This window comes from Corvus brachyrhynchos, unplaced genomic scaffold, assembly GCF_000691975.1.
Source record: "Corvus brachyrhynchos isolate BGI_N302 unplaced genomic scaffold, ASM69197v1 scaffold68, whole genome shotgun sequence".
In the NCBI taxonomy this organism is placed as follows: Eukaryota; Metazoa; Chordata; class Aves; order Passeriformes; family Corvidae; genus Corvus; species Corvus brachyrhynchos.
In genome coordinates, this window is record NW_008240039.1 from 3,673,237 (window position 1) to 3,700,500 (window position 27,264).

Consider the following 27,264-nt stretch of genomic DNA (forward strand, 5'->3'; position numbering starts at 1 on the left):
TGATTATCGCTTTTATCCGAGGCGTTTTCCAGCCACTTGCTGTGTTTTCCCATTACAGTCTCCATCCACAGCCCATCTCCCATAATCGCCCTGAGCGCCACGCTCGGCACAGCAATGCCTTCCCCCAGTGCTGGCTGCTGTGTGGACATGGATGGGAAAGCTGCTTCCCATTTATTGCAAATTATATTTGTTATTGCTGATATTAAACCGTGGGATACCGGTGGATAGTTTACAGAATTTACTCACTGTGCATCGACTGCTTTAAGCCCACTGCGATTTTCTAGTTGAAATGAAAAGGAATTTTATGGCCTAATCTTAATCTCAATTAATTTATCCAGCCTGCCCTGCTTGGCAGAAAGAGACGATGCAACCAGGATGTTGTTCCTGACTTAAAGGAGTTATTTATAGCCGAAAAATAACTCCCAGCCTACACACCTTTTACAAAACGCTGGAATTGCCTGGATAGATCAGTGAGGGAGTATTGATAAGGGCTGTGGCTTTTGCTGTTCCCTGCATGATGAGAGCATCAGCCTGGTCTCCCCAGACCTGCTGTGGTCAGTGCCTCTGGCCTCAGTGGCATCACCCAGTCCAGGAGGGTGGGGTCCAGTGGCTTGTTGCCATCAGCCAGCTGCAGGAGCCCCTCTGCCTGCACCAGCTGTGGGAGGATGGCTCCTGGCATGTGCTGAGGCTCTGGGACTTATTGGAGTGGGCTGCCTTGTTTAGGTGAGGGCGAGCTGACAGTGATGCCACCCACCCGCCGGTGCTACCACTGCTGTCCTGCGTGGCCGCAGAACAACGGGAGCTGCAGCCCCGGCAGCTCCCAGAGGGCCAACTGCTTTAATCTTCAGGCTTTAGCTCTCATTAGGGGCTTTTTCCAGGATCGGAGTTTTTGCTAATTAACTTCTCTTCGAGCAGTGAATGCGATAAACTCCTTCCCGGGTCTAAAGGCCCTGTTTGATCCCAGCTCGTCCACCCTCAATTGAAAAGCTCCTGAGCTCCAGATCCGCTTTTCCTTCCAGTGCTGGGGCTGAGCACCCAAGAGAGCTCTCAGTATGCTCCCAGTGGGAGCACCATGCCCCTGCCATGCCTCAGGACAGCGTTTTGGGAGCGAGCAGCCGACACTGTCTCAAAGCAGGGTCTGTGCCCGTGCCAGTTTTGCTGGTGCGGCGCCTGTGCGAAGCCGTGCAGCTTCCCAGCCCTGTTCCACTCTGTTATATAAGCTGTAGCGGCTGGAAGTGTTTGTTCTCTGCTGGGAAAAACATATGGCTACAAATGAGGATGAGGTAACTCGCCTGTACGGTTTATTTGCCTCAGCGAGCATTGCCAGTCCCTGTCCGGTGAGGCGCCTTGACGGGAGCCTGGGGCGGGCGCGGTGCTGCTCACGCTGCCTGTGGTCCCTCAGCTGTCCCTGGCAGCTGCCTGGGGGGCTCAGGTTAGTACCACCTGTGTGTGGCACCCACGGGAGCCGGGGTCACTCCGGGAACTGGCAGAGCTGTGCCAGGGCTCCTGGAGCCACGCAGATCCACACTCTCCCGTGCTCGATTCCATCGGAGCAGGTAGCTGCTGTTGTGCTGCTGCCCCCATGTCCCTCCTGTGCTGTGCCCTTGTATCCCTCTGTGCTTTGCCTCTGGGTCCCTGGTGGTTCTGTGGGACCGTGGGGTCCTTGGGGTGCACGCAGGGTGGTAAAAAGAGCCGCTTCACTTCAGCAGAGGCAGCAGTGCTCGCTGAGATGAGCAATGGGAGCAGCTCTGCTCTGTCAGATCTTCCTCTCGCCCCCCTTTCTCCTCGCTGAGAAGCGAGAGAGAGAGAGAGAGAGAAAAAAAGCCAGAAAAAATGCCTTCATGAGTCGCTGACAGCAAAAACAGGCTTTAAAAAATTCCCCTGGAAGAGGAATTACTCGGCTCATAGGCAGGAGAGGCGGCAGAGGAGCGATGGCTGGTAATGCCTGGGATGAGAGGAGAGGCTGGCGCGTGCCGTGGCCCGGTGGGTGCTGCCACGGGGGCTCAGGTGACCTGCGGCTCAGGTCTTCCTGTCCCGGTGCCACCCCTGACGCGCAGCACAGCGCTGCTGGCATCAGCTGGGCGTGCAAGATGTTCACCCAGGCATAGTTTATGCTTGTGCTTTTCAAAAATGTGCATCCTTCTTCGGGGCTGTCGTAATCATTTTACTCTGGAGCAGGGGAAGAGAGGAATAATTAAAATTCCAGCATGCTGCAAGTGGGAAGGGCTGTGAGGAGCTTTCACCAGGCACTCTCCACGTGGGCTGGGCTCCTCCGTCAAGGCAGAGCATCCCCGGGTCCCGCAGCCTCAGCCAAAGCAGAGAAGAGTGGAATGAATCAGAGCTGTCAGAGCAAGGCAGGAATTGCACTCGCTGGTTTGTCCGAGGCTCCTTTCAGGAGCTTTAGGATAAAGCCGTCTTTAATTAAACCTTTAAGTGCTTTATAAAGCAGAAAACTCCATGTGCTGCCTGCTGCTCTTAGTGGTATTTGATGGCTGGTCGTGGCGCATTTGGCACCGCGCTCTGTGAGAAGGAAGCTTGTGGCAGAGCTGGTGCTCAGGGACACCCCTTCCCCAGGGCTGCCGTTCTCCTGGGAGGACGTGGGGATCATGTGGGTGTTGGCAGCTGGATCTGAGCTGGTGGTGGCCCCAGGCCACTCACCACCCCCTCCCCACTGCCAGCCAGCAGCGTGTCAGGAATAAATAATAATAGAGGCGTTGCTTCCCACTGGTGATGACCCTGCCTCCAGAAAGAGGGGTGCTGGAGGCGAGGAGATAGTGGATGCAAAAGGCTTCAAAGGAATTAATTAAAGATAAAATGTGTTTAAAAGAAAACCCTGGGCAGTGAGGATGGAGCTGCCTCTTTGATCTGCAGTGCCAAGGAGTGGGGAGATGCCACAGCTGGGGGACGGAGAGGAGGTGAAGGGGCTGGACAGTGTCTCCTGGGCCGGCACCACCGGTCACCCTCCCTGGGAGGTTCCCAAAGGATCCCTTGTAGGGCCGTGCATCAGCTGCAGTTCTCCAGAAGAGTGGAGGATGATGGTGGAGGCAAGGAAGGAGCGTGGCCATCAGCTGAGCTCTCCCTGCAAGGGAGACAGGACACTGCCCGGGATGTGCAGATGGCAAACGTGCCTGTGCACATCCTCCCACATGCATCTCAGTGAGCCAGAAACTCTCCTCTGCTGCTCTCCAAGTATTTATTGCTCGGTGATATTTGCTGTAACACCTGAGAAGATAAGTCCCAGGGTCTTTAGCATAAGCCTTCAGGATCTTCCTTCTTGGTAAGAACATTTCGCAGCAGCAGCAGTAGCGGGAAGATGTTTTCCTTCTTTCATCAGTCCAGCTCAAAATACCAGGAAGTTAACCAGGAACCTTGGTGGGTTTTTCACTGAAAAGCTGCATTTTCATCTCAGGATGACTAACACTCCCTCGGCTGGGTTTCGGAGTGATCACTGATTTACCAGGTGGAAAACCAAGGGGCTTTGCTGCCCCCAACTTTGCCAGCAAGAAGGTGTTGGGAAGAGCAAACCCAAGGCGGTTTGTGGTGCGGTGGATTGGGCAGCAGAGGAACTGGCTGTGTACTGTAACAAGGCTTTTCAAGAAGGCTTCTGCTGCATCTCCACCCCTGTATCAGACCCTTGTGGCTTTTGTAAATTATTCTCCTTACAAGCTATTAACCAGCAGTAGGTTCATGTTACGGCCAAATCTGGCTGATCCCCCCTGGGAAAGGCCGGCGGTGGCAGCAGGGAGGCCACACCACGCTCCTGATTGAATTGTTCTGTCCGCAGGCAGCTTTGTCAGGGGATGAGGCTTTTGGGGCTCAGATGTGATTTCTGATGGCTGGGGAAGCTGTAAAGCCTCTTGAGTCCAGCCGGGTTGCCCCAGCTTCTCCACGACGCTGACAAGGAGGCATTGGCATCCTGGTGCCCAGGGCATGTGGGAACAGAGGAAGGAGACTCATGGCAGGGATGAGGATGGGATACTGAGGAGAGGGAGATCCACACAGCACACGTGTGGGGAGGGGCTGGGGTGCCTCCGGTGCAGACCTGGCTGGGGGTAGCCGTATCAGGCCCGTAAGAGTAACTCCAGTTTTCTCCCTTTCAAATGAAATAGAGCTGTTTTCTCCTTTCTTTAATTTTATGCAGCTTCAAGGCCTTGACGAGAGTCTTCAAAGAGTTGCAGCTCGTAGCTGTTTTTATTGGGAAAATGAAAAATACAGGCTGCCTAACCAGAGCTGTTGAAATAAAGGCCTTGGGGGATAGAGGTTCTCTTTGTTTTTAATTAAGAGCTTATATCTCCTGTTCGCTGCCATTGCGCGCTCCTGCAGTAGCAAGACATTAGTCTCAAATGGATTTTCTTGTGGAATTAATTCCATTGATGCAGAGCTGTCCGGGAGCCGTTTCAAAAGGTGGCCAGAAAGGCCAAACCTCAGCACTTTCATCTCAGCAGCAAATATATGGTCTTTAAAATAACAGATAAAAAAAGCCCTGGCATTGGCTTGCTCTGAGAAGATTGGGGTTTTGCCCGGGATGTGGGGAATCAGGAGCTGAGTTGTGCTGCCTGCTGGGATTCTGTGGCACCTCTCCCCCTACCATGGGGATGAGAGGCCCCGGTGAGAGCGGACTGCACACGGATGGCACGAGAGTGGAAAAACCCAGCGATATTTCAGCATTTCCGAGGGTTCAGAGAGCGCCTTTGAAGAGCTTTCCCTCCTGGCAGGCAGCACGCGGAATTCTGCTGCACTAGCAGAAGCGCAGAGGCTTGGACACACTTTCAGTTCCATTAAATACTTCTCCTGTAATTACCCTCCAGTTAAATGGTCACTGCGTCAAATTGCCTGGTAAAAGCCTTGGCAGGGGGAGCCCTCGCCGGGCCCTCACAGGGCTGAGGCGTTCGCAGGTGCCGAGGCCGGTGCTGGGTGTCCCTCCCTGCCCTCCCGCCGCTGCTGTCCCTGCAGCTCCCGGTTTCCACGGTTAATAACGCGTAATTATGTGGCCGCCGGGTTCCGTGACCCGCTGGGATCGGAGCTTTTGCCGTGGAGATGAGCAAACAAAACCCAGGCACTGCAATCCCTGCTCCCAGGGTCTCTCTCTGGGGGCACGGGCTCTCCCAGGGAGTTATGCCTGTGCCAGGCAGCTTCCCACACTGGAGGAGGAGGATTTTGCTCTATGAGCTGTTGATTTTATCTTCCAAGTCCCCTTCCTCCATCCAACTGGACTTTAAGGGCTGTGTCTAAAATACTGCTTTGCCCTTGGCAGCATCTTTCTCCATCTCACCTCACCCCCCAGGGTGCTTTATGTCCCTTACAGGACACTCCCCTCTCGAAGGGTGCCCCATCCATTAACCCCACCCCTCGGAGATTGGATATTTGTTTGATCTTGGTCCGTATGGCCCTACATTCTTTGAGGGCCTAGAGGAAAGGATTTGATATATTTATAAGTTAAGAATAAAGACCTGGCAGCATTTACTGCAGCAGGTATCGCTGTAGGGCTTCCCAGGGAACCATCCTGGGCCACCTGTCTGGTCCCTTCCCTCTGTCCATCACCACCACTGAGACAAAGATCTCCTGTCCCCTTGAAATCCCCCTGGCTTCTGGTGCAGAACTAATACATGATGCAAAGGAACTTTGCTGTGCCGGTACATATGGCAACTTATGTGTGTGATGGAGTCTAAAATTATCCAGCCTTTCTTAAAATCCATGTGTCCTGCTCCGAGGAGCTGCCATCCTTCCCAGTGCTCAGCCACCTGCAATCTGTTCTGCCTGTGCCTTTCCCATTACGTAAATGCAAGGATTAATTGCATCGTTAGGTTCTCCCTCGGCCCTGCCACCACTGCCTGAGCTCCCAGTGTTGCGGAAGGTCTCGTCCCTGACTCCGCTTCTGTTTTCAAAGGAATCGGGCACTGGGCTGGTTTGGTTTTATTTTTAGAGTCTTTCCTTTTATCTCTCTCAGCAGCGTCCCACTGGGAGCTGCTCCAAGACTGCCATGCAGGATGCGGCCGGGCTGGCTGCTGCCGGGGTGGGCGTCACTCCTGACCTGGCACGCGTGGGCACGAGCTGCCACCGCGCTCCTCGGGCCCGTCGGGACATGCTCCCATCGTCAACACCCTCTGGGAACTCATAGCATGGGGCCAGAAGTCTTTCTCCATGCCTCACCTTCAGGAGGTGGGGTGCCAGTGGGCGGTGGGGAGCCCCTGTGGTATTTTCCCTGTGAATTCCCCTGGGAGATGAAAGCCAGAGGTGGAGCAGCTGAGGAGTGAGTGCCATGGCTCCGGCTCTGGGTGGAATTGGCTGCTGCCCACCCTGCCAGCACGGGGGCCATGAGCGAATCCTTCCCCACGAGCGGTGGCTGCCCCAGTGCTGCCCGGTGGCCCCCAGGCAACCCCAGCCCCAGCTGAGCTGTGGCCCTGGCACTGACTCCGTCCTTGCCACAGATGCATACAGATATATATACATATAAAACTGCTTATTTTCCTGTCATTCTAAGACTTATTTATTTATTAAAACTACCATCCATCAGGAGCTGCAACATCTGTTTGTGAAAAATAGCACATCCTTGGGCTGCAGCCAGGAAAAATCATTTCATTATGAAATTGCAACTGTAAGGCAGCGCAAAATCACAAACATAGTGTACAGCGAGCTGCTTTTGTTTCCAAACTGCTCATTAGGAGTGATCCACGAGCCAAAATGATACCCCATGGAAGGTGAAGAGGGGGAAATGAGCCCACCCGACCTGCAAAGTGAGCAGCCGTCAGTGCCGTAATTATTATCCCTGGTGAATCCCACAGCCGGTGCAAGGCTGCGCTCGTCTCCCTTTCCGTCCCGGAGGGGAGACGTCTTCACTTCTCTTCCGTTCTTCGTGCCTAATTCGGGCTGACAAGGAACATACTTGAGAGGATAGGAAATGAGGAGCCTGGCTTACAGATTATTTTGTGTAAGGCAGGAGAGAGGATTGCAGCACCGCTGCCGGGGGCTGTGTGTGGCCCCCCCCCAGGAAGGGCTGGGAGGGGGTGGCAGGGGGGCTGTGTGGGGAGGGGGACTCTGCTGGGGTCCCCTCAGTTCCCATCCCCACTCTCTTTTTTCTTCTGTCTGCAGGTCTGGCAGTTCATCAGATAATCACTATTACCGTGTCCCTCATCATGGTCATAGCCGCGCTGATAACAACTCTTGTCTTAAAAAATTGGTAAGGTCCCTCCTGCTCTGCTTGGTTTGGGGGCTGGTGTGGGATGGGGACAGGATGGGGATGGCGGTGCCCATCCAGCTGCAGGTGCCAAAGCCCGTGGCACCTGCCGGGATAGTTTTGGAAAGGCATTGCAGGAGAAAACGGGGGATTTACACCAAAACCTCCAAAGGAGGTTGGCTCATGAGGGTTCGGCTGTGCCCCCGCAGCTTCCCCACCTCACACCACCTGGCCCGTGGCTTTGGGGACCAGCACATGCCCGGGGTTGGGTGGACAGGTCTCACATGGGACACGTGCGCATCGCCGCTCCGGGGCTGAGTGCCTCAGCACGATGCCGCCTGGAGAGGACGGAGCCGTGTGTTGGGCCACAGTGGATGTTCCCAGGATCTGCCTGGTGCCGGCAGCAGCTCCTCCACCGCCTTCCCTAAGGAGCTTTGATGCTGCTCCTAAAATCCCCAGCCTGGCTTGGCAAGAAGCATCTGCATCTCCTGCCCTTCCTTGGGACCCCAGGGGCTGAAGGGCACCTTTGAAGCCCCTCAGGTGCCACGGTTTGAAGCCTGCCCCAACCCCCAGGGCGCTGCTGTGCTCCTCCAGCTTCATTTTCTCCCGTTTATTCTCTCAGCGTGGCTGGGCGTATGGCAAAATAGGTTAGCTTTCGCTCCAGGCACTCCTCACTTTACCTATTTTCCCAGAGAAACTGGCCTACTTTGAGGTCAGCGTTGCTGGCGTAGCGACACGGCTGCAGCACGGGGCTGAGGCGAGAGAGAGCGGCCGCACGGCCCTGTCAGTGGCTCTCCCCTCTGGCCTGGCCAAGCTCTGCGTGGGTGCTGCAGCAAATCGATTCCTGCAGCCAGGAGGAAATTGCAACATCGGGTTGATGAGGAGCCTGCTGGCTGACTGGGATGAGGGAAGAAGCCCTTTGCAGGGCTATGGAGGCATCTTCATCTTGGCAAAGCCGTAATGCGGCGCAGCAGCCGACCAAAAGTGCCGAGGTTCTGGCCCCACAGCTGAACTTGCTTTGGGGAGCAGCCAGTGACGCTCTCTCCTGTAGCTCAAGCGGGATTTAATTCACTAAACTTCCCTGGTTGCCACAGTGTTTCAGTGAAGGAGCAGGGAAGATAGTTTAAAAAACACTTGTGGGGTTTGTCTCCCGTCGCAGCAGTGAGCGGTACGAGTCATTGATCCGGCTGACCACAGCTTGGCAGAACAGCTCAGTAACTGCTGCTGAAGCCGAAAAGGGGAAAAAATAAATCCAGTGATCAGTGTAGAATAGAAATGCTTTACAGTAAGTGAAATTGAGAGCTCACCAGAGAAAATCCCTGGCAGGGGAGTGTGGGCAGCACCCAGGTGTGTCCCAGGTGAAGAAACAGTACCTGGGAGTTTGCTCAGCTCTGACCAAACTGCCTCGGTCCGTTGGGTGACCCCGGGCCGTGTGTGCGTGCTCCATGGCCGGGCTGACCCACATCGCACACTCCGGCCCCATCCCCAGCAGGGACACAGCCGCCGTCCCGTCCTTCGGCTGGCGCTTGTCGCCCTCGGGCAGGATGGGTGAGCGATGGCTGCATGCCAAGCCAGCGTCCTTCTTGTCACTGCTGCTCCTGCACACGTGCCGTGGGGAGACAGCAGTTGGTTTAGGGCTGTCTCTTTCGGTTGCATCAACCGGAGCAGAGCCGGCAGTGCCCTGCTGCTGGCAGATGCTGCCGCCTTGGCCAGCGCCACTCTCGGCACAGCCCCGCGCTCCTGTCCCCAGAGTGTCCCCACGGGTGCCCCTCTGCAGACAGCTCCAGCATCTCCAGCTCCCACCGCCCTCAGAGCTGCCACCTCCCAAAACTCCCGCATTCTGCGAGGCGCTGTCGATCCGATCTGGAAAAAGTGGCATCTTAATTAAATCAGTGTCTAGACCCTGAAATAGGACCAGGCTGATTGAGGGCGGCTCCTGCGAGCTGGGGTTCTCCTCGTCTCTGACATACTGAGCCAGAAGTGTTGTGCAGCCACGAGATCCTGGCCCTCAGAGCTGCCACCTCCCAAAACTCCCGCATTCTGCGAGGCGCTGTCGATCCGATCTGGAAAAAGTGGCATCTTAATTAAATCAGTGTCTAGACCCTGAAATAGGACCAGGCTGATTGAGGGCGGCTCCTGCGAGCTGGGGTTCTCCTCGTCTCTGACATACTGAGCCAGAAGTGTTGTGCAGCCACGAGATCCTGATGAAGCCTCCAGAGCTGGAGGAGCCTCCAGAGAGCAGGGCTGCCTTGCCAGCCGTCCCTCTGCTGTGTCACACCAGGTCCTGAGCTCATTTATCCTGAGAAGTTCCAACCTGTTGGTGCCTGCCAAATGGAAAGGGTTTCACTTCATTGTTCTCACCTACATATTTTCACTTAAGAAAAGGCTTTTGCTTCCTGCAGGTACAAATGTGTGACTCATTAAGTAATTCCTCTGATGGGAAAAAGCTTGTGTCTAAAATATAAATTTGATTCTTAAAAAAAAGCACCAAGCCAAATGACTGCTTGTGGCTGATCTTACCAATTCTGAATTGGAATTGGAATTTCTGAATTCTAATCTAGTATTGAGCAATCTGTAATGACTGGTCAGTCAGGTGAGTCCCCTTGCCAAGCTTCAGGGATACACTATGCATCCTGTCCCTTCTGCTCTGGCCTTTCAGGCCATAACAGACTTATAAAAATGATGGAGAGCAACATTTTACACAGGCAGACAGTGGGATGGTACTGGGGGGATGGTTTTCAGCTAAAAGAGTGAAGACTTAGGTTAGATCTTAGGGGAAATTTCTTCCCTGTGAGGATGGTGAGACCCTGGCACAGGGTGCCCAGAGAAGCTGTGGCTGCCCCATCCCTGGAAGTGTTCAAGGCCAGGTTGGACGGGGCTTGGAGCAACCTGCGATAGTGGAAGGTGTCCCTGCCCATGGCAGGGGGGTGGAACTGGATGGTTTTTAAGGTCCCTTCCAACCCAGACCATCCCATGATTGTCTGATTCTCTGTCCCCCGGCCCAGCTGTGCGGGCCCCCGCGCCGCACCAGCCACCAACGCAAGCTGGACCAGCAGGAGGAGAGCTGCCAGAACCTGACTGACTTCGCCCCCGCCCGCGTGCCCAGCGCCCTCGACATCTTCACCGCCTACAACGAGACGCTGCAGTGCTCCCACGAGTGCGTCCGGACCCCCGTGCCCGTCTACGCAGAGGACACGCTGCACTCGCCCGGGGATTATAAAACGACCTTCAATGGAAACAGGTGAGGTGGGCGCCGTGGTTTCCCGGTGGGTTGGGGAGCGCCATCCCGCTGTGGTGATGGGATGCTCAGGGGTGATGTTCTGGGAGCATGTGGCAGAGCCACCTGCCTGTCGGGTGCTCACCCACTCATAGTTCAGTGTGGGACTGGCCCCTGACCCCCAGTTCTGGCAGCAGCGCTGGGTGGGTGCCTCAGCAGCCCTTGGCCCTGCAGGGCTGGGCGAGCTCAGCACCACACGGTGTTCAGTTCCCAGCTACTGCTGCTGCTGCCAGCACATAAAATGCCACTGGATCCATTTTTCCAGCGCCCAAGCTGTCTCCTCAGTGGCACCGGCAAAGCTGCCGGGCTGCAAACGAGCGGGTGATTAATGGAGGAGCAGGCGGCGAGAGTCAAATGAACCGTTTGGCTGCTGTGAAATAATGGCGGAGTGTTAATGAGGAGCGTCACTGGCAGCCAAGGGATGTGGCCGTGCTCTGCCAGCCCCTCGCCTGCCCAGAGGGAGGGGATCGGGAGCAGGATGGGGAGCGATGGGGTTGGGAGCGATGTTTCCCACACCAGAGCCCTTTCACTGGGTGCTGGTGTGGTTTCACCATATGGTAAATGTGTGTCCCCATCAGAGGTAGAGGGGAAGCCAGGCACAGAGTTTTGAGGGAGAAAATAAGCAGCTGATGCTCCAGGCAGCCTCAAGGAACCACGGCATTCGTGGCAGCCACAGCCCATGTCTGCCTGCCCCAAGGGCAGGCCTGGAGCCAACAACTTCATCGATGCCTCTTCAATCAGCAGCTCTTGCGTGTGTTTGGGGTTCTGCTCATCTGCATTTTCCAGGGCTTCCTCACATCTTGGAAGGTGGAGAACTGGCAGGGATTGTCACACCTTTTTGTTGGGTACCCACAAGCCTTGGTCTGATGTGAACCCCCCCCAGCCAGGTGACAGAGAGTTCCTGTGTTCTGGTTGGCAGGGATTATGGCTTTTCTGCCAGCCAGGGATGCTTTCTGGGACCCTCTATCCCAGAGCACTTCCAGACAGCCTGGCAAGCCCAGGCCCACTCAAAGCATCACTCTAGAGAGGTGTAATTTTTTCCCCCTAAGAAGCTGATTGTGCAGCAGGCCACCCCGGCTTGCACCGTGTGTGTTACGTACCAGCGTGTACAAGCCCCTCTTTCTGCTCGCTGCAGACCCTCTTCTTCTGACCGGCATCTTATTCCCGTGGCCTTTGTGTCTGAGAAATGGTTTGAAATCTCCTGCTGACTGGCCGAAGCCTGTTTGACTTCTGGGGGCAGGGCAGACGCCAGCGGGCTGTTTCCTGGTACGTACCGCGCTCCCCGCATCCATCCCGCATCCATCCTGTGCCCCCACTGTGCCCATCGTACCCTGCCTGGTGCCCTCCTCCCATCTGCACTTCTGTCAGTGTGACTGGACATATTTCCTGCCATGGATGGGGTGCTGGGAGCCAAATGGCTTTTCCGGGGAGGTTAACTGCAGACAGGCCCACGCTAACAGACAGGGACTGGGATGGACATGGACTCAAAAGCAAAGGGTCCCTCGGGCAGCCTTGAACTTCAGCATGATCCCATGGTTCCAGCCCACCTCTAAAACCTCAACAAGCCACAGTAATTTCCGTCTTGGGAAATGGCTTGATCTGTAATTAACCTCTGGTGGCATGATGGACAGCCCGCCTAGTCCGAGCACCAGACATCCGGCATGCATGCTCCATCAGTATCTGAAAGCTCATTTGGTGATGTTTGCTGTCATGAACACTTCCATGCTCACTGCCAGGGTGCTGGGGTCCTCCTCCTCCTCCTCTTCCCTTTCTTCCTCCTCCTTCTCCTGCTGCTCTGCAAAGCCAACCCTTCGAGCACAGTCCCCAGCAGCCAGTCACACCTGGGGTGTTGCTGTGACTGAAGGAGTGCACTGATGTTGTTCTGGTTGCAAGGGTACAATCTTTGGGGATTTTCTTCTTTTCTGTTGAGTTGGCCTGAGCCGTTTCCACCTCCTTGTGTCACTTTTGAAGGGGGCACAGCTGATAGCAGTGGCAGGAAAAGCCATTGAGGTCTGTGTGTGCCAGCTCGCCCTGGGCAGAGGTGCCCGCTCCGAGCCACATGCTCAGATGAATTAATTGCTCTGTCTCAAGTCCCTGCTGTAATGAATCATATATTCAGTGTAAATGAAATTTCCAGCCTTCCCTGGCTGCAGCTTACTCGGAATAGCCTGTTTAACATTATGCACAGCTATTGAACACAGAAATATAATTAGATTAGAATGGAGGGGAATAAAAAGTTAATGGTCTCGGCCGTGCCGAGGCTGGCGGTGTCTGGACAGGGCAGGTGAGGTGTGTGCCAGTGCAGTGGGGCAGAGAGCAGGGGTTTGTCTGGCATGGCCCCACTGCCCCCCAGAGCCTCCTCTGGCTGAAGCAGCTTCACTGGTGAAGGTGAAGGGCTCTCACTCCCCATCCACTGACGTGCTCATGTTTTTTCTCTGACTCTTTTGTTGTGGCCACTGTCTCAGGGGACAGAGGGCGAAGGAACCCAGGCAGGAGCTGGTGCCAGGAGTGAGGACAGCAGAAGAATGAGCAGTGCAGTTCTGCAGGGAACACCAGCCTCAGCAATAACCCACTGGGCCTTTTCCACCCTCAGTTTTGTAGTTTGGGATGTCTTTCCATTGACTTAAAGTGAATTAAAAAAAAGAAAAAACACGTAAAGCAAGCCAGCTACACTCAATGCCATCTACAGCTCTCCATGCCTCAGGTAGAGGGAAGGAAGGAGCAGCTCGAAGCACTGTAGGAATCCTCTGTGGATCCCACTGCTCCTGCCCCCAGTCCTGTGAAACCCCAGGCCAAAGACTGTGCCCTGGTCACCTCCACAGATTTCTTTAAATAGCCTGAAGCCGTTCCATTACGCCTTATTAAATCCTTGAAATTCTCATTGACCCGTTTTCATGGAATCCATAAAACGTGCATTGACGTGCTCTGGAAAAATCTATCCGGCTCGTACCTGGAGCATTAGCTCTGTAATGGCACTTCAATTACAGATGCAGTTCTGGAAGCTGCTGTTTGGTTTCATTAACGATAACAAAATGAGATTGATCCCCAAGCTGTTCTACCTGTTCTCTGCGTGTTTACTGTGCATAGGTGTATTTGCACCAGGCTGTTTCTGGGACACACTTGCATAAGTGGTGTGTCCCAGTTGAAACCAGGTGCTGGTGGGAAATCCCGCAGGTGAAATGAGCATTCCAAGTTTCATGTGCCACTGTGCAAGGTGCAGATGGCGTTGAGATGAGCTCCCTGCTAGGCTGTCCCTGCCACCGTGGTTGCCTTGTGCTGTCACCAGCTGCCAAGTGCCAGAGGAGCAGTGGGATGGAGGGAAGCGCCAGAGGAGCCTCAGAGGCATGGAGGATGCCTCTCCAGCTCGTTTCTAGAGGAAAGGCTGGTGGAAAAGGAGATGCAGCTGCTTGGGCTGCACCACTTCCGGGGGACTGAGTGTTTCCTGGCTGGCATGCACAGCTGCAGCAAGGTCACCTGAAGGGGACAGTTGCTGTTGACCCACTACACCACAGCAGAGGCAGAGGATGCTCTGGAGCACATGCAGCTTTTTGGCTGAAGGGACTACATGCAGCTTTCTCCTCACAGCCCCTTTGTCCTGGTGTTTTACAAGTTTTAATAGACAGCACTTCACAGCTCTGAGCCGTCTGGTTGGCACATTAGTGCTCCTGATGGTGTGGGGCCAGAGCTGGAGGCACAAGGCAGGTGGCATGTCCCAGGACAGGGATGGCAGGACAGCGGTGCTGCAGGTGTTTCGTTGACACAACCACTGGGAGCCAAGTTGGAATTTAATGTGAACTTCACATCTGACAGTCCATCAGCCTGGTGTGAGGACTGACCGTGGTGCTGCCCAACTGGCACCCTGGCCTTGGGTGATGCTGAGAGCCTCATCAGGCTGGGCTGAGCACTTGAGGCAGCAGATATAAGGGACAGCACTGCGGAGCATCTCCAGCCTGGAGAGCTGCAGGGAACACCAGGGTTGTGTCACGAAACCTGATGAAACTCATCTAGTTACACAGGGAGCAGATGTTGAAGCTATTTCCTGGGGTCAGATTCCTCCTGCACCTGCAGGAGTCGTGGGGAGGGTTCCTGTGCTGCAGGCATGGTCCCCGCCAGGACACCGTCCCTCCCCACAGCAGGCGACACCGCCCGTGGCAAGCAGCTGGTGGAGCTTTCCAGCAGATTGCTTGTGCCAGCAGCCAGGCCCCACTGGAGCACCAGCTCCTTGGTAGATGTCACACCTCGTGGATGTCACGCCTCAGCAGTGGCTGCCAGCAGCTACTCCTGCAGGCGGAGAAGCTGGTGCGTCTGCAGCAGCCTGGTGTAGCAGTGCAGCCTCAGTGTGGCCCTGGGATGGGTAGGTGAGGAGTGGAGCAGTCCGTGAAAGCTCTCAGGAGTTACCTGCAGGGAGGGACGAAAAGAAGAGCTCCCCTTGCCCTGGTGCCAGTGGTGCTGGAGGAGCACCCAGACAGAGGCAGGAGCACTGCCGCTCTGCAGACCAGCACGGGACGTGTGACAAAGACTTGAGTGGCTTTGTCCGAGCACCGCAGCACAGGGTGGCTGGTTTGACTTGATCTCATCCTGGCTCTGGGGCTTTCTGAAATGGAGTTTGAGATTCCACATTATTCTTGTCCTTAATCCCACTCTCTTTGACTGAAAAACCCCATGGAATGAGATTATACAAAAATCTGTAAGGTTGATCAAGCGCTGACCTACTTTGCACAAAGAGGCTATTTGGGATACAATACCAATTGTACATCCTGCCATCGTGCATTAACCAGTGCTCACCCGGAGCCACGGGAGGCTCGGCACCGCTGGCAGGGACGGGGCAGTTTGGGACCCAGCAGCTGTGCTGGTTCGGTGACATCGGCCTGACCCTGCCCTGGCACAGGGCGGTGAGAGCTGACGGCATTGTGTGGTAATGCCGCGCTCAAACACGGCAGCAGCTGCTGTGCTGGCCCCGTTCTGCCTAACAACAGCAAATGGTTTGTGTTAACATTAACAGATAATGAGTCATCATAAAAAATCCCGGCTTGTCTTCGGAGGAGTAGCAGCAGTCCCAGCACTCCCAGCACAGGAGATTAAGGACTCTGGAAAATCTGTCTCGCTAATTAAGACTTCAGGGTTGTTCTTTGCGATGGTGTATTGGGCATCTTGCTTTAAAATAGTGGTTTTTAGAGAAAGAACCTTGGGACAAAAAGCATGCCACGTTCTGGATGCTGATCCCAGCCAGGCAGAGAGCACAGATTAGGGATGTGTGAATTAGGGATCCTGGGATTAGGGAATCCTGAGCACTGCTGTACAGGTTGTAGGTACCTGCTTGCAGCTGGCTCTGGCACACCCAGCTGTGCTACAGCCCATGCAATGTCACGGACATGTAAAGCAAGTGGCCACATGCCAATGATGCGGAGTGATTGTCTTCACACTGAGGGTCCAATATTGTATACAGAGAGATCTTCCAGTAGACGGTAAATAAATAGCTTAAGGACTTTGATAGGATCTCTGGTTTGGTGCTTAACCAATTCCTTATTGATTCTTTAGATTTAACTTTAGAAAATCTTGTTAGTGCTTGTCATCATCTGCTCGTCTGCCAGAGCACTCGCTGCTCAAGGCCCAAGTGTGAGAAGCTGCAGAACGCAGGGATGATCAGGAGTAAATCCCACTCTGGAAAAGGCCTTGAGGAGAGAGATGTAGTGATCCCAATCCCCAGCACAGACTGGCAGCTGCGGAGAAGGAGGAGGAGGTCACTGGTACCCTGCTCCCTCCATGCTCCACTCCCCCAGGAATCCTGCAGCTCCACAGCCAGGGGGAAGGAGGAGGAAACCTCCAGGTAGTGGGGGATCATCCAAGCAGTGACACAAGACGTGGTGCAATTCCCTGTCATGACATAATCTTTCTTTTTCTTCTCGTCCTCAACAGGATTCCATTGGTGAACCTGTAAAAAATATAAAAAAATAATGGGTTACCTGTACCTACCATTTCTGTTTACCAGTAGGAGACTCAAAGAGCAGCGTTCTATGGGCCAAATATATTTTTATAAAAATGAACACGCCTATAGGTAACTGCGTTGTCAAGGAGCGCGTTTTTGGGAGGAGAGAAAGGAAAGTGTGCGAGCAAAGAATCCCGTGGAGGAGGAGGAGGAGGAACCAGCAAGGGATGGAAAGGGAAGGATGAGCGCCTGGAGCCCGGCCATGGACGGTGACTCTGAACCTGTGCCAATAATACCATTATGTGCCATGAACCGACGCAAAGACTTTGCAAAGAGCCGAGTCAATAACGCCTGGAAATGTTGTGGAGGAAGAGTGGGGCATCTCTTCTGGTGGGGTCATCCATTCCGGTCCATACGCGTACATACATACGGTATATGTAGAGAGAAAATATATATATATATATACACACACAAACACTTTTTGTACTGTAGCAATTTTTGAAGATCTTAAATACTCATTTTTAAAGATGATGTCATGGGCTAAAAGTCTCATTTCTTTAACACGCATCATGCAAACTGGGTGATCTGATGTTTTCTACTTTGGCAGCTTGCCTGTCAACCTATATGTGTATATATAGGTAGACATATATACATATATATACGTGTGTGTGTATGTATAGACATATATATGTATGTATACATATATATATATCAATTTGGTTCTTTTTGGAAATGCTTTTCCAGCGTTGCGATGTGACCGTGGTGGGAGACAGCCGGGACTGCGCTGCCGGCGGGAAGCAGAGGAGAAGCTTCCCAAAACCATCCAGAGCGCAGCTCAAGGCAGTGCTGAAGGTATTTCCCGGCTTCTGTATCCCGATAAATCATCAAGGTCGATGGGAGGAAGCCGGAAATCCTGGGCCTGCCCTGTGTCCACAGAGCTGTGATCTCCGCCACGCTAGGCATGACACCTCGGGGCTGAACAGGGCAGATTTTAGGGGCGGACTTCCAAAAGATTGGCCTCTCTTGGCACAGAAGACAAATTTTAGGAGTGGGGTGTGGGAGGATTTTTGGAAAATGGCTTCTAAATTGGCCACAGCACCAAAGTGTACTCAGCCCTGTGTGAGAAACAAGAGGAAGGAGCTCGTTGCCTCCTGCCCCAGCCTGGGGCTGTGGGATGGAGAGAGCCTCTTCCTTTGTTCTCCTGGTCTTGGCTGGCTCTGCTGCAGCAGGAGAAGACACAGCCATCTGTCCACAATCCTGGAGATCACTTAATAGTGTTTAAAGGGAATTTTTGCCAGGGAAGCACGATTCTGCAGGCTCCGGCTTGATGTGTTGATCTAGAAACGTCCATGCCCATCCAGCTCCTGCTGAGGTGGGTGGTGGTGGTGGGTGCTGACCCTAAACCCTCTTTCCAAGTCTTTCCATGGAGTTGGGTGCTGCCATGCTGTGCTGCACATCGTACACTGGGATGGGTCTCTCTCGGGTCCCTTCGATGTTAAATGGGTGGGAACGACAGCAGAGATCAGACCAAAGTCCTCCAGTTCTTTTTGTAAACTGCCCTTGGTAAATACTAGTGCTTTTTTAGAACTGTCCAGATCCACGTTTCTACTCCCCCACTGATTACTCAGCTCCTTTTCTTTATGATAATGAACGTGCAGTTTAAAAACAAAACAAAAAAAGTAGAACCCTGGTGTTGCGCATAGCCACGCGTGCGGTCTCTTGTTCCCATGTCCTTTTCTGTCCTTTTCCCATGGAATTGCACAGTCTGGATTATTTGTCCTGAATTTTTGGACACTGCCTCAGACAGAAGTCTTCCTTGCCAGCCCTGACAATTACCTGCGGACTCGAGCCAACCATCCCCCTGGGGAGAGCAGTATCTCCTGGGTGGCTCGTGTCTGGCTCTCCAGAGCATTGGATGCCTCCAGGGAGGAGAGGGGACAGTGTCTTGCTAGAGCAGTGGCCCCCAAAGCTTTAGCCGTCCCTGGGGAACGTGGGGAGTGTCTGTCCTTGGGAAGCGTGGAGTCTGAGCGACTGCTCCAGCGTCATCTCAGTGTCCTGGGGCTTTCCTGTGACGCTGGTGTCAGTGGTGCAGCCCCTGCCACAGGCTCTCCTCCCTTTGTGACTTCATGGGAATCCATCCACGCCAGCTTGGAGCCACGTTCCTTGAGCTTCTCCCCTTAATCTTCCTATTTATTTCATTCCCACAGGTATTCCAGTGTAATCGCGGTAGCAGTATGACAAGAAATATATCTCAGCTCCCTCATTCCAGGGCATGTGAAGCAGCATTCTGTTTCTGCATGGATGGAACCTGCTGCCTGCAGGGGAGTCGTCAGGCAGAGCTGGGGGATGCCAGGGCAGCATGGGCAGCACTAGTGCAAGCAGTGGTGATGAGGAGGCACCTGGCTCCCAGGAAATTCCCTGTGGAGCTGGGGAAGAGGAGGGGAAAGCGTGTGTGTGTGTGTGTGTGTGTGTGTGTGTGTGTGTGTCAGGGAGAGAGAAGGAAGGCGAGTCACTGTGACCCCGAGGATGGTCACAGGTTTCAGAGGGCGGGACTTGCATGAGCTTCCCCCACAGTCTGCAGCAGGACATGTCCTGGTTTCCCCGGAGCTGAGCGGTGAACCAGGGAACAAAAGTAGATGCACAATCTTCCCTTATTTATAAGGACCAACAGCACTTGCACTTTATCAGAGGAAGCCTCCCCCCATCCATGCTGGGCCAGTGCGGTGGAGGGAGAGGAGGAGGAGGAAGGGCTGGGATGGAGCCGCTGATGCAGTGATGTACGAGGCAGGATCCAGGCGTCCCAAGGTCTTGCACAGTGAAGAGAAATGAACTGTGGTGATTTCATTCCCTCCTATTGATGAAAGCCAAAAAACAAGAAAGAAATGAAAATAGAAAGTCGCATTTCCATGGCATAGTCTATTGAGTAGATCATTCCACCATGGAAAAGCAGGGAAGCGTGGTGTTCTCAGACATGCTCCCATGGGAGCCTTGTCATGTTTTGGGCACATCGTCTCACCCCGAGGTCCTGGAAGCTTAAAAAAAGAAAAGTTTTGCTCCTTGCTTTGCTGTAAGCCCTCAGCCCGCTGCTGCTTGTTTCTTTTCAGTTCATTTTCCAGATTCCTTAGCCCCTGAGTAGTCCCTGAGAAACACACCATGGCAGCCGAGAGGCTGCCACATCCCCAGACGTGTCATGGAGTGTCTGTGTGTCACTTGTGGCTCTGTCCTAGAGAAAGTGGTGTGGGACAAGCCACCCATGGCAAGGAGAGGTTGGTTCTCCTCCAGCTGTGCGGCAAGCCCAGGCTTCCCAGGGCCGTGCGGGACTCTCCTCCCTCCACATCCCTTGCAAACCCTGAGCAGGAGCCACAGGATGTGCCGCTCCCACTGAGCCAGGGAGTCGGCTCCGCTGCTGCCACCGGCACCAGCGGGCTCTGTCCCGCACCAAACCGAGCTGGTTTGGGGCTCTAGGTCCGAGCTCCCATGTCATGGCACCAGCAGGTAGGGCGGGCAGGGTTTGTTCCTCAATCCCCTGACCTTTGGAAGCCGGGGTCCCCCGAGGGCGGCTTCACCCCACAGCTCCCAGGGCAGAGCCGGCCCTGGGCAGCCGCCCGTCTCTTGCTCCAGAGAACACCAGTGCTCCATGGGGCACCATGGGGTCAAGGGCACCGAGCCTGCCAGGAGGTCACCGCAGCGATGGCAGCGCCGGCGCGGGGACGGATTTCAGGTTACCTCTTCTCCACTGGCAGCTTGTCACGAAGGAAGGTAGTTCAGCTGAAACGGTAGTTAAATAGTAGATATTCTACACATAATATATATTTTGTAAAAAAAAAATTAAAAAATAAAATAGAACAAAAATATATCTATCCTATCTCAGCCCGCCCATTTCAGGATGAATGTGGTTGGAATTTTCTTTCAACCAGATATTAAATCTGTACGCAATTTTTTCAAAACCAGCAAGAAATCCCTCGCCATTTCCAAGTCTGTGGGTTTGGTCTCCCGAGCTCATCTAACGCTTCTCACACATTTTTAAGAATTACTCTCAGCGTTTGTAGGTACATTTTTAATAGTGTCACGAGTGGAGATTATATTTACTTTGAAAAAAGTATATGTTGCACAAAAATGTACACTAAGGGCACAGATTTCTGACCCAGATTCTTCTATTTTAGGTTCCAAGGGGTTTATTTTTTTTGTTTGATAGGACATGTACAGTGAAGTTTACACTTTATTTTTATTTTGCCAAAACCCGTTTTCTAACATGAGACAGTTTTACTTTGTAACTGGTTTTACATCACTGAGTACTTCTTTCTTTTCCTGGGAAAATCCTGCACCGGGAGGCATCCGGTGGAAGCGCCGTCGCCTTTTGGCATTGTGGCTGCCCCACGTGCCCACAGCGCGAGCTGGGGCGGTGCCAAAAGGACCTTTTCTTCCCGAGCGGTTTTTAATTTGTCTCTGTCCGTGGAAGCCGTGTATTTGGAAGCACTGTAAATGCCACCCTGTCCCCTTGCCCTCTGTATATTTAGTACTCTGATGTTGCTATTAAAACTGATATGAGAACCGCGCAGCCGGTGGTGACTGGGTTCCTCCGCGCGCGGCCGCGGTCCCTGGGGAGGGGACGGGGTTGGTTTGGTGTCCAGAGGGATCAATGTCTCAGCAAGAAGGAGTCCAGAGGCTTCTCTGGGGAAATCCCACTGTTCCCAGCTGTGCATGCCTCGGGTGAGCAGCTGGGAAATAGCCCGGCCTTCGTCCTGGGAAGAGGGTCTTGTGCATCCCCTTGGAGTCTCCGCCATGGCAGCACCACCTCCACACCCTGTGGCACAGGCAGGAGGGTGCCCGGTCCCCAGGCTCACCCAATGTCCCCCAGATCTCTGAGGGGACCCTGTGTGCCTTGGGACAGCTGCTTGCAAGAAGGAAGCCATTTAATAGGACTGTTGGGGAGTTAATTAAACATCACTAATGATGTCTTAAACAGCTCTGCTATGAAATCACTTCACCCAGCTGCATCTTTTACCCAAGGAGGAGTCCTGGCCATGGGCGGGTCACTGGTAAGTGATGGCTCTGGGTTGCACATTGGGTGTGGAGCAGGTCACAATGGTTCACACTCAGGCTGGCCCTGCTGCTGCACTGCTTGACAGATGGACAGATGGATGTGGGGACTGGGCAGCACAAGGAGGGCTCTTGCCAGGCAGCAGGGGCAGCTCCCACAGCCCCCTGTACTCCCACAGCATCCCCCTTTCCCAAGGCACTGGGACAGCATGGCTGTCATTCCTCACAATGCCATCTGACCTGGAAGGGGGGAAAGCCTCTATTGGTGTCCATGTTGGCTTTGAAGAAGGATGGTCTGGGAAGACAGACATCAGCCCAGCCACCTGCCACTTGCATTCCCAGGCTGTGGCAGCAGCCTTCCCGCAGTGCCAGGACCCTCCACAGCTCTCCGTGCCAGGGCAGCACAAAACCAAGACCAGAGATGATGCCCAGCCCCAGCCCAGACAAACCTCCAAAAGCTCTGTTCTGCAGGAAAATATATAGAAAAATGGGGAGGGACAAAGCGAGCTGCTCTTCATTTTAGGGCCAAATTGCCAGCTTAAATCACTGAGACAATGTGTACAAGCGAACAGGATGCGAATGGCCTCAGAGCTGCATATATCAGCCGGAGAACTCTGTTCATTTCCAGATGCAAGTGGGATTTCAGGGCATGAAATACAGTGTTAGGATCTCATTCCTTTCCCTGCTATTTATCACAGCCGGAAACGTACTCACCAGCCTGAGCTGTTCCAAGTGTCGCTGCTGGGAGCGTGGAGGAGAAATATTGTGCTGAGCCGTGGGAGAGGGATTGGGGTGGGACAAGGCAAGCAGCCAAAGGGAAGAACCAGCATCCCTACTCCCTCCAGCACCCATCACCCCGGCACGGAGCTGGGAGCATCCCCTCCTGCTGCTGGTCCCGCCGTGCAGCGAGGGCCAGGGCACGGCCACCACACACCATGCCCTGGGTTAAACGGTGCCACGAGTGGTCCCCAGGGCTGGAGGGGCTGTGACAGGGTCACCATCCCCTTGTCAGCACTGGAGGCTGCCAGCTCATGTCCCTTCAGCTCTGCTCGGCAGGGCGAGGCTGGGAAATGAGGCTGGAAAACAAAACACCACACACTGGTGCCGCAGCACACAGTGCTGATAAAAAGTAGGACTAAGCATTATCCAAGTTTAATTATTATAATTATACCGGGGAGAAGTAATTGCTGGGGATATTTTAAGCTTCAATCAACACGCTATTTTGAAAACCGAAGCCCTGATTTACCCAGGGCGAGGTGGTTACCATCAACAGGCACCCGTGCTGCCGGCAGCCAGAGGAGCCCACCGGGAGGGTTTGTGAGCTGCTCGGAGCTTCTTGTCTGAAAATAGGGATTTGGGAGGGCAGGAGGGTGAGACAAGCAGTGGGAAGGTGGAAAGGGGTCCCCCATGTCCCACAAAGCATTGATTAGAAGCCTGGATCCAGCACCAGGATGGGCTGCAGGAGCAGCATCAGCTTCAGGAAGAAGAGCCATGCAGGATGGGCAACCCCAGCTTGGCGGTGGCTCTGAGGAAGATTGGCTGGAGCTGGATGATGTAGTGATGCTGAAATCATTTAAGCTTGTTATGGTGGTTTCTATGGCTCTCTGGCTGGATGTAACAAATTGTCTGCATCATTTTCCAGATGGATCATTCTTAAATCATCCAGGACAGGCTTCAGGGCTCTGCACCGAAGCAGCGGAAGGCACTTTGGTTCAATAAATGCTGGAACTGTTCTACATCAAGTGCTATTTCTTATTAAAAGTGTAAGTACATCATCCCAGCTGATGGGTCTCCAAGATCTCCACACTCTCCACCCTCTGAGTGCCCTTAGAACCCCACGGGGATGGGGGACAGGAATGGGGGGCCACGTGTAGGTGCCTGTGGTGGCAGGCAGAGTGGCTCTGCGGCAGAGCAGAGGGAGCACTGATGGATAAGGTTGTCCAGCAGCTCATCCCTACTCCCTGCTTCCCCCTCCCCAGACAGGTACCAGCCCCCGGCATGCATCCATCTCCTGGCGGATGGCGTGGCCCACGCACGTCTGAACAAAACCTTTTATTAAAATTGCAATTAACTGACCCATCAATAAGTTCTGTTCAGAACGGGGGATTTATCACTGCTGTTGTTGCTGAGGCAGCCCGTGGGTCATGCCAAGCCCCGCGGTGCCCTGTGGCAGAGCGAGCTGCCGAAGTGCCCGGCCCCATCGCCGCGCTTGGCCGCGGCCGCGCGCGCCCGGTGCACGACGAGCGCTGAGAGAGCAGTTTGTTACTGCCAGGCAATTTGTGCTAATAAGCAGTTCGAGGCAGCGAAGCCTCTCAGCAGAGATGAGTTATGGCAGGGGGGCTTGGAGAGGAAGAGCCCTGAGGATGCCGCAGTGGAGGAGACCTGCATGGCACATGTTGGCACAGACCATGGTGGGCACTGTCTGTGGCGGGGCTTGTTCATGGTGGGCTAAGTCCACAGTAGGCTCAACCCACAATCTCCACATGCCCACCTGGGATGGGCAGTGAGGAGGCTGCCCATGGCTTGTGCTGTGGACTGGCTTTCCCGTGGGTCTTCTCCTGAGGACTCAGGAAGCACATGTGGATGCAGTTCCCAGGTTTCAAATGCCGGGCTTGTATTGGATCTAATCTCGGGTATTTCTGGTGCTGGCAGGGACTGAGCCCCAGGGCTGCGGGACCTGCTTGGCTCTGCTGGCAGTGACATGTCTCTATGTGTTTAATAAACGTACCAGAATGAAATCCCCACTGTTCCTGCTCATTTTCCGAACATGATATTAACTGAAAAGTGACATTTTTCTTAGTTCCTTGTCAGGCCAAAACAGGGACAGAATTTCTTCGGGGGTTTATTATCTTTCCCTTGCAAATTTTCAAGCGTGAATAAGTGCTGTGACTGGCGCAGAGGATGGAGGCTGGAGCTGGTGGTGGGTGTCCTGGGAGCCGGCTCCTCGCCTCTGCCACAGCAGGACCAGTGCAGGAGGGGCAGGAGCAAAAACCCTGGTGGCACTTGGGGGCAAAGTGACATCCTGGTGTGAAGCCCTGTGTGAAGCCCATGTGACACCCAGGTCAGCAGCACCAGAGCGCAGCAGGGCATCACTCAAGCAGCGATGCCAGGGGAAACACGTCCACCTCTGCGGGCGAGCGTGTCCTCTCAGGAGTATTTATTGACCTGTCAGAGGGCTCCGAGGTGGCTGACCGCACTTTCCCCCTGCAGTAATTGATTCCAGTCGGCTTAGGTCAGGGAACAGCTGATTTCTCTGCCTGATACTCGTTCTGGCCTTCGATAATGCAGCGTTTAGGAATAGAATACAGGATTCACCAGCGGGGGCACATGACATGATGTGTCCGATGGACAGCACGAACAGGTATGGCCACATGTGGCCTTGAGGCTTTATTTTCCCAGAAAAAGCCACAGTTAAGCAACACTAATTCAGCCTCTGGCTGCCAGTGAGTGTTTCCAAGCTCTCTGCTAACCCAGAGGACTGCTCTGCTTGTGGTGACATGGGGCCAACCCTGCCTGAAAGCTGGGATCCAGCTCAGTCCTTTCCTCTGAGTCTCCTCTCTCCAACCGTGCAGGCTCTGTGACTGGGGTGATCAGGACTGGCCCGTGCCCGGGTTTCACTGTGAGGGACATGGTGCCTTTGGTCTCAGCCAGGCTCAGTGTGGGCAGTCAGAGTGCAACATCCTAGCTCAGGGCTGGCTGGCCAGGGGTCCTGAGCACTTGCAGGTACAGGAGCCAGGCTGCCACCCTCCCCCCGGCGCCTTTCCAATTACCAGCACATCCTTCTCTACTTAAAAGCCCAGCCAGTACTCTGCCCTCACACTATAAAAAGCACAGCTTGACATTTGTTTTTCCCTATCTATTTCTCATCCGTGTTTTCCTTCTCGTCGCTTCAGCCTCCGCGACAATGTCCCAGCCAGCAGCTCGGCACAGAGCAGTGGCTTGCAGCCAGCACCATTTGTGAAATGGGTCTGGGAAGCCATGGGAAGAGCCATATCCATGTAACAGTCCATAAAGCTGTCCATCGGAGCAGTTAGCCATGCTCAGCCCTGGGAGAGAAAAAGCCCCACATTCACCAATTTGCTCTCAATCAGCCCCAAGAGCCTCTTGGCTGAAACCATTCTGTGTCCATGGATGCTGTTAATGCTGGGGCTCGTATATTTGCCCTGGCATTCTCCCAGGGGTTTAGGAGATGGGAACCCTCAAAACCTGGCCGTCCTGGGCAGACACTGGCATGCTGGAGCTTTGCTGTGGCTGTGTGTCCCACATTACCTGGGAAGAACCTGGCTCGGTGTCCCTTGTCCCACCAGCAGTTTTCAAAGTCCAGCAGAGAGCGTGGCTGAAAACCAGGTGCCAGGAGTAATGGTTTAAATGCCACTGAAACCTTTTCCCTGAGTGTTGGCAGGCTTTAGAACTGTCTGGCGTCAAATAAGGGACTCACAAAGACACTGAAGTCACCTCTCCTTGGGCAGAGGGAAGGGCAGAGCAGTGCTGGGCTGTGCACGCATCCCAGAGCCGGCTCTGCCTGAGGAACGACTCTGCAGGATGGGAGAAGAAGCAGCCAAGAGCCCAACAAAACCCTCTCCTGAGCCCACAGCACCGCTCGGTGCCAGGGAGGCTGGGAGTGGGTGAGCAAGCCCCTCTCCGGGGAGGCAGCCTGCTGGCAGGGACAAAGGCAGTGACAGCTGAGTGACACCGAGCAGCAGCTGCCAAAGCCCGGTAGCATCCTATCCCCAGGGGGCTGGGAAGAGACCGGACAGCGCAGCCTCGCTGGCGGCAGCCGGCCAAAAGCGCTGGGCACACGGAGTGAGCAGACAAAGCAGGGGGACGAGAGCCCCCGGAGCCGCTGGAGACCTCCGAGTGTTGCTGGGCCCCACTGAAAGGATTTGGCGCTGTTTGGCTGCCAAGCACCACCCTCAGTCCCGCCGGAGCGACATGGAGTGTCAGATCCAGCCTGGCTTGCAAAGAGAGGAAAGAAAAGGGGAAGTGAAGGTTCCCAAGCTCCATGAAATTCCTTCCCAGGGTCCAGCTGCAGTCCCATGTGAGGGAGCCAAGAGGGGAAATGCAGCATCCCTGCCAGGGCCAGGGCCAGTGCCGCAATTCCCAGGGAAGTGAGGACATTGAGGCTGTATTTTCAAGGTGAAAAGGATGAGAAAAGGGAAAGGGGTAGGAGAAAGAAAGGAGATGAGGCATCGGTAGGATGCAGCAGGAACGCCAAATGGGCACTTCTCAACTTGAGGAAAGTTTGGGAGAGCCATTAAAGCCAGAGATCAGTGAAGGGGGAAATTGAAATGTTAGGGGCTGGAACGGAAAATTAGGCTCAGATAATGGCCCTGGGGTTTAAAGCACCCTCCAATAATCTGTTGTGAAGAGCTGTTAAACACTCCCATTGGAGATGTCTCTGTATCCAGCTGTCCTGGCAAACAAAATCCCCAGAGCTGTGGCACGACAGGCATGGGGTCACAAGGTCCTGCCAAGCTCCCTGGCATCACTGATCAATGCTATGGATAGCATCCAGAGATGAAGGAGAGGCTGGAAATGCTTGGGCAAAGCAGCAGCAGTGAGACCCAAAGGACAGGATTTCCACAGCCAAAAAAGCCACAGAAACCGTCTGGATTGCTCTGGACTTGTCCCCTCTTGCCACAGTACTGCCAAGGAGATGGGACTCGTGACACCCACAGGGAGGTCCCGCACCCAAAAAAAAAACAGGAATAGTCCTGTGCCTGGAAAGTCCTACAGTTGGACTGGGAAGACAGGAGGACTCTGGAATTAGGCAGAGTCAAATGCCTTTGATCTAAAATGGATTTGGAGTGGAGCTGGATGCGCTTGTCCATCCATGTGTTTGCTGCC

The 27,264-nt window shown here is 54.1% G+C and overlaps 1 protein-coding gene across 1 annotated transcript in view; it reads left to right on the top strand.

Annotated features, from left to right (window-relative positions):
- AJAP1 (adherens junctions associated protein 1) overlaps positions 1-20,935 on the top strand; it is a 39,321-nt gene extending 18,386 nt beyond the window's left edge. The window contains exons 3-8 of the mRNA XM_017743987.1: positions 7,090-7,177; positions 7,797-7,807; positions 7,867-7,994; positions 10,180-10,415; positions 11,587-11,717; positions 16,368-20,935. Of these exons, the coding sequence (XP_017599476.1) occupies positions 7,090-7,177; positions 7,797-7,807; positions 7,867-7,994; positions 10,180-10,415; positions 11,587-11,659 (536 nt within the window). The 3' untranslated portion in view covers positions 11,660-11,717; positions 16,368-20,935. The remainder of the gene's footprint in view (positions 1-7,089; positions 7,178-7,796; positions 7,808-7,866; positions 7,995-10,179; positions 10,416-11,586; positions 11,718-16,367) is intronic.
- Positions 20,936-27,264: the final 6,329 nt, after the last annotated feature.